Source organism: Oncorhynchus mykiss, chromosome 21 (genome assembly GCF_013265735.2).
Source record: "Oncorhynchus mykiss isolate Arlee chromosome 21, USDA_OmykA_1.1, whole genome shotgun sequence".
NCBI classification, from domain to species: domain Eukaryota; kingdom Metazoa; phylum Chordata; class Actinopteri; order Salmoniformes; family Salmonidae; genus Oncorhynchus; species Oncorhynchus mykiss.
In genome coordinates this window covers 26,103,608-26,110,641 of record NC_048585.1, presented here as the reverse complement: position 1 = coordinate 26,110,641, position 7,034 = coordinate 26,103,608, and the positions used below count along the sequence as shown (strand labels likewise).

The 7,034-nt window shown below is 44.2% G+C and overlaps 2 protein-coding genes across 2 annotated transcripts in view; one reads left to right on the top strand and one right to left on the bottom strand.

Annotated features, from left to right (window-relative positions):
• il15ra (IL15 receptor alpha chain) overlaps positions 1–7,034 on the bottom strand; it is a 57,413-nt gene that overhangs the window by 10,587 nt on the left and 39,792 nt on the right. Inside the window, 1 exon segment of the mRNA NM_001129987.1 lies at positions 862–869. The gene's annotated coding sequence lies outside the window, so the exon portion shown is untranslated.
• On the top strand, positions 3,322–6,458 carry LOC110500924 (F-box DNA helicase 1-like). Its single transcript, XM_021578434.2, has 5 exons — positions 3,322–3,452; positions 3,685–3,880; positions 4,054–4,179; positions 5,326–5,432; positions 6,189–6,458. The coding sequence occupies exons 2-5, from the start codon at positions 3,799–3,801 to the stop codon at positions 6,426–6,428; spliced, it is 555 nt and encodes a 184-aa protein (XP_021434109.2). The 5' UTR covers positions 3,322–3,452; positions 3,685–3,798; the 3' UTR covers positions 6,429–6,458.

The window sequence follows — 7,034 nt, the reverse complement described above, 5'->3', positions numbered from 1 at the left end:
TGAAGTTCTTGATGATCCAAAAGTGGTTGATTTAGGTACAATCTTACTGGTAGTAATATCCTTGACTGTGAAGCCCTTCTTGTGCAAAGCAATGATGACGGCACGTGTTTCCTTGCAGGTAACTATGATTGACAGAGGAAAAACAATGATTCCAAGCACCACCCTCCTTTTGAAGCTTCTAGTCTGTTATTCAAACTCCATCAGCATGACAGAGTGATCTCCAGCCTTGTCCTTGTCAACACACACCTGTGTTAACGAGAGAATCACTGACATGATGTCAGCTGGACCTTTTGTGGCAGTGCTGAAATGCAGTAAAAATGTTTTTGGGGGATTCAGTTCATTTGCATGGCAAAGGGGGACTTTGCAATTAACTTCAGTTCATCTGATCACTCTTCATAACATTCTGGAGTATATGCAAATTACCATTATACAAACTGAGGCAGCAGACTTTGTGAAAATTAATATTTGTGTCATTCTCAACTTTTTGCCACGACTGTACATGAATATAATAACAGAGTTCCAAACCTCTCGGCTAATAACAGCTACTTTTCAGATTAAATATCCCTCCCATTAGACCACTCCGCTCGGGGGATTGATACACTCTGTGGTTAATGCACCGCTTTGGTGCCCTTCCCTCCCAACTCAGACAGCAACATTCCTGCTTGAAAAATAGTTATTTGCTTAAAAGGTATGTTTCTTTGTGACCATTTTAATGTAAAACTATGACAGTAAAGGACTTAATTGTTACCCAGAAATGATACAGTGCCTTGCGAAAGTATTCGGCCCCCTTGAACTTTGCGACCTTTTGCCACATTTCAGGCTTCAAACATAAAGATATAAAACTGTATTTTTTTGTGAAGAATCAACAACAAGTGGGACACAATCATGAAGTGGAACGACATTTATTGGCTATTTCAAACTTTTTTAACAAATCAAAAACTGAAAAATTGGGCGTGCAAAATTATTCAGCCCCCTTAAGTTAATACTTTGTAGCGCCACCTTTTGCTGCGATTACAGCTGTAAGTCGCTTGGGGTATGTCTATCAGTTTTCCACATCGAGAGACTGAAATTTTTTCCCATTCCTCCTTGCAAAACAGCTCGAGCTCAGTGAGGTTGGATGGAGAGCATTTGTGAACAGCAGTTTTCAGTTCTTTCCACAGATTCTCGATTGGATTCAGGTCTGGACTTTGAACCATTCCATTGTAGATTTTGCTTTGTTTTGGATCATTGTCTTGTTGGAAGACAAATCTCCGTCCCAGTCTCAGGTCTTTTGCAGACTCCATCAGGTTTTCTTCCAGAATGGTCCTGTATTTGGCTCCATCCATCTTCCCATCAATTTTAACCATCTTCCCTGTCCTTGCTGAAGAAAAGCAGGCCCAAACCATGATGCTGCCACCACCATGTTTGACAGTGGGGATGGTGTGTTCAGCTGTGTTGCTTTTACGCCAAACATAACGTTTTGCATTGTTGCCAAAAAGTTCAATTTTGGTTTCATCTGACCAGAGCACCTTCTTCCACATGTTTGGTGTGTCTCCCAGGTGGCTTGTGGCAAACTTTAAACGACACTTTTTATGGATATCTTTAAGAAATGGCTTTCTTCTTGCCACTCTTCCATAAAGGCCAGATTTGTGCAATATACGACTGATTGTTGTCCTATGGACAGAGTCTCCCACCTCAGCTGTAGATCTCTGCAGTTCATCCAGAGTGATCATGGGCCTCTTGGCTGCATCTCTGATCAGTCTTCTCCTTGTATGAGCTGAAAGTTTAGAGGGACGGCCAGGTCTTGGTAGATTTGCAGTGGTCTGATACTCCTTCCATTTCAATATTATGCACAGTGCTCCTTGGGATGTTTAAAGCTTGGGAAATCTTTTTGTATCCAAATCCGGCTTTAAACTTCTTCACAACAGTATCTTGGACCTGCCTGGTGTGTTCCTTGTTCTTCATGATGCTCTCTGCGCTTTTAACGGACCTCTGAGACTATCACAGTGCAGGTGCATTTATACGGAGACTTGATTACACACAGGTGGATTGTATTTATCATCATTAGTCATTTAGGTCAACATTGGATCATTCAGAGATCCTCACTGAACTTCTGGAGAGAGTTTGCTGCACTGAAAGTAAAAGGGGCTTAATAATTTTGCACGCCCAATTTTTCAGTTTTTGATTTGTTAAAAAAGTTTGAAATATCCAATAAATGTCGTTCCACTTCATGATTGTGTCCCACTTGTTGTTGATTCTTCACAAAAAAATACAGTTTTATATCTTTATGTTTGAAGCCTGAAATGTGGCAAAAGGTCGCAAAGTTCAAGGGGGCCGAATACTTTCGCAAGGCACTGTATATAAGAACGTCTGCACTGGGCCTTTTGAAGGTTGACTCACCAAAATTACGTTGCGTTTAGTAAGATGCAAGACTTCGCTCTCACACCTTCACACAGCATCTTCAATTTTGGGTTAAATTTTTGCTCTTAGAGCGGGTAGGTATGGGACCAAAACAAAGGAGTTTATCCTCACGCTTCATCGCTCTTAGTTGTCACTGAAAGTGACCCACTATGTTGTTTACTTTGTCCACCTACTTCATATTTCTAGGTCTAAAGTAGATGTTCTGAATTGTGTAAACATGCCGGTAAAATATCCATGGTGTTCCATGACGACTATGCTCTTATTTATTTATTTGGTTCTGATTAGATCAGTTTGTTGTAAAGGGAAGATTGCAGAATTAGGTTGCTATTCAACATTCTGATTAGTTTCATCCTTCAAATAAGGCCCAATACGACAAGTGGGCCAGTTCGTTTTGCATGGCACGGTGCACTTAGTTGGCTAGTTTCATAATTTTTTAAAATCACTCTTCCACTGTTGGTAGGCATCGCAATCGGAAATTGAGCCCCGCATATGACTGAAGCACCAGGTGTTCCCCTGGCCCAGTCTGCCTGCCCTAACCTCACGAGCCGGTTTCTTCCCATCTTCTCGCATTTTGACCAAACGTGCATGCCGGTAAACAGCGGTTGTAGTTCACTGCCGCCACCACCAGGCTGTTCCATTCGTGACATCAAAGATGCAATATGTTTTTGATCAATGTAATTCAAATGGAAAAAATATGTATATTTTACTACGTTTTTGCATAAAGACTGTTTTTAGGTGGAATATCATCAATCTACTTTGTTAGATTTGTGGAAGTATATAGTGCAACATGCCCTTTAATGTGCGTGTCTGTCTGTCTATCCACAGGCTGTGTGTGGGGTAAGGCTGTGGAGTCACTGCGCCCCCTGACTACAGGGTTGAGTCCTGGCCGGGGTAAGTTAGCAGTGCTGTCTCAGTGTTCGACCAAGCAGTCAGACTCCCGCTGTGGGTCTTGTGTAAGACGTATTTTCCACTCCAAGGGGTGGAGAATTTTGGGCTGAAAATAATCATGGACATTTGGGTTCTGATGCAGCCAGAAAACAACCGCTCTCGAGGTGAGTGGTTCAACACACTGCCCCTTGCCTCAGTTCTGCAATTCTAATACAAGTGAATTACTATGTTGTTGTACTGTTTTTGGTAAGACAGTATCCTGCCTTGGCTCTCTCAATGCTCATTGTTTTATTGGTAAGGGTCTTTTGTGTCAATAGGTTTAGCTCTACTCTGCAGTGTAACTAGCTCTCTCCCTTTTTAAACGTGCTCCCTTCTCCTTCTCTCCCTGTTCTCTAGGCATCAAGTTACAGCTTCATCCGTAGGTTCACCCAGCAGAGTCTGGGGGGCTACTTTGGACTGAAGAGTTACGCTAAAAAAACAGAGGACCGTGAGTTGGAGGGCAAACTCTCCATGGTGGAGAAATACAACAGCCGCATCCCTGAGCTGGTGGAACGCCTCTACGGCTGCACAGAGAGAGAGGCCCAACACGCAGGTACACACACAGTTACATACTGTACACACACATATGCACACAGGTACATACTGCAAACACACACACACTCACCACTGTACAGACACAGAGTTATGAATTGCTGTATTTGTATTTGAGTCTGATCTTTCTCATTTGTATCAACCCTCCCCTGCTGTCTCTCTTTTATCTCTTAGATTTTATCCTGGGGACAGTCCATAAGTCAAAGGGTCTGGAGTTTGACACGGTGGTGATCACTGATGACTTTGCTAAGGTCCCCTGTGCCGCCCACAACTTACCCAGACTTTCCAGCTGCTCAGGAGGTGTGTGTGTGTGCAATCATTAGGCAGTTGGAAAACCATATCCAAATACCAACTCTTATCTAAGACCAATGACTGTTTGCATTGGTCTACGACCTACGCCAAATCATAACATTGGTTAATGTATGTTGCGGAGGTCTTTGTGGGCTATACTCAGCCTTGTCTCAGGATGGTAAGTTGGTGGTTGAAGATATCCCTCTAGTGGTGTGGGGGCTGTGCTTTGGCAAAGTGGGTGGGGTTATATCCTTCCTGTTTGGCCCTGTCCGGGGGTGTCCTCGGATGGGGCCACAGTGTCTCCTGACCCCTCCTGTCTCAGCCTCCAGTATTTATGCTGCAGTAGTTTATGTGTCAGGGGGGCTAGGGTCAGTTTGTTATATCTGGAGTACTTCTCCTGTCCTATTCGGTGTCCTGTGTGAATCTAAGTGTGCGTTCTCTAATTCTCTCCTTCTCTCTTTCTCTCTCTCGGAGGACCTGAGCCCTAGGACCATGCCCCAGGACTACCTGACATGATGACTCCTTGCTGCCACCAGTCCACCTGGCCGTGCTGCTGCTCCAGTTTCAACTGTTCTGCCTTATTATTATTCGACCATGCTGGTCATTTATGAACATTTGAACATCTTGGCCATGTTCTGTTATAATCTCCACCCGGCACAGCCAGAAGAGGACTGGCCATCCCACATATGCTCTCTCTAATTCTCTCTTTCTTTCTCTCTCTCGGAGGACCTGAGCCCTAGGACCATGCCCCAGGAATACCTGACATGATGACTCCTTGCTGTCCCCAGTCCACCTGACTGTGCTGCTGCTCCAGTTTCAACTGTTCTGCCTTATTATTATTCGACCATGCTGGTCATTTATGAACATTTGAACATCTTGACCATGTTCTGTTATAATCTCCACCCGGCACAGCCAGAAGAGGACTGGCCACCCCACATAGCCTGGTTCCTCTCTAGGTTTCTTCCTAGGTTTTGGCCTTTCTAGGGAGTTTTTCCTAGCCACCGTGCTTCTACACCTGCATTGCTTGCTGTTTGGGGTTTTAGGCTGGGTTTCTGTACAGCACTTTGAGATATCAGCTGATGTACGAAGGGCTATATAAATAAATTTGATTTGATGTTAGTAGCTGACTCCACTGTTTTCTCCCTCGTCCTCTAGGTGACGTCCCAGACGATGAGTGGAACCTGCTGTATGTGGCGGTGACTCGGGCCAAGAGCTCTCTGGTCATCACCAAGAACATCACCAACATCCTCACACTGGCTGGGGTGAGAGCACTGAACACTGGAGGCTGGTGAGTGGACGACGGCTCATAATAATGGCTGGTATGGTATTAAACACATGGAAACAATGTTTGATTCCATTCAGACCATTATTATGAGTAGGCCCCCCCACAGCAACCTCCTCTGGCACTGACCCCCTCCACTACACTCATCCCTCTTCACTTCTCTCTCTCTATTCTTCTACTCCACCCCCACTACCCCTCCATGATCCTCTCCTTCGCTCTACTTAACTCTCTCCTATTCCCAGTCTTTCTTTCTTTCTTTTACGTGTGTTATTTCTCAAGCATCTTCTCAGAGAAATGTACAAGCTGTTCATTGAAGCAGGATGTTGTGGTAATGTAATTCTGAGAAAGCCTCATTCCTCTTTGGGTGACATTTATGTGACGCAAATGAGCACGTAACTGTGCAAGTGAATGTGTTCCAATTGAATTTGTGTTCTGTGAAAGCCGCCTCCCATAGCCTGGTGGTCTTGTCTGTGTTGTTAGCCAACCCTCTGTGTGTATGGCTTGACAGTGATTGGAGAGTAGGAAGCACTACAGTATGGGACCAAGGCTCAAAAAGCTTCTCAGAGCAGGAGTGCTGATGTAGGGCCAGGGCCACCTGTATATAATTATTTCCCTTGTGATCGAAAAGGCAAAACTGATCCTAGATCAGCACTCTGATCTGCTCTGAGACTCATTGTGAATACGGGACCAGGCTAACTCCTCCCATGGTTAATTAAAACTTCCTGTTGTTCCCCAGGAGTACTTCCTGAGGACAGAGTTGACCAGCACCCTGCTGACTGAGGGACAGCCCCCATGCTGCTCCGTGCGGGAGTGTCATAACCACATCATGCCTGTCTGGCCCCTTCCCATGTGCAAGCTGCCACTCCAATACGTAAGGCCCCACCTCCTCCTCCCTACCACCATACCACATTCTGATTTGCAATGTCTCTCAACCAGACCTGATCATTTCAGACAGGTGTGGGTGCAGAAGTTCTAAAAGAATGGCCCACATTCCACCAACAGCTAACCAGTCAGACCTGTGAGCCAGCTGTAATAACTAGTCAGTCGGTCAGAGTGCACAAAGAAACAGATGTGTCATCAGTTTGAGTACTTTGAGGTAAACAACATAAGCATCATCATAAGTCATGTCCATTGTTTCCATAAAGACACAGTTGCCAATACTCTAATGGAAACAGTAAAAACAAGTATTTGTGGTTAGTTTGGAATGCAATTTAAAGTGTATTAGTGTTTGGATGGAATAAGATGACTTCACACCCGCCAACAAACTGCCATATAAAGAATAGGGTGCCTTTTGGGATGAAGCAGGTGGCCGTGTTCGAGAGGATCAAAACCGCAATGTATCATGGGTAAATTGACTGAGTAACAGATCTATACATACAGTGCCTTGCGAAAGTATTCGGCCGCCTTGAACTTTGCGACCTTTTGCCTCATTTCAGGCTACAAACATAAAGATATAAAACTGTATTTTTTTGTGAAGAATAAACAACAAGTGGGACACAATCATGAAGTGGAACGACATTTATTGGATATTTCAAACTTTTTTAACAAATCAAAAACTGAAAAATTGGGCGTGCAAAATGAT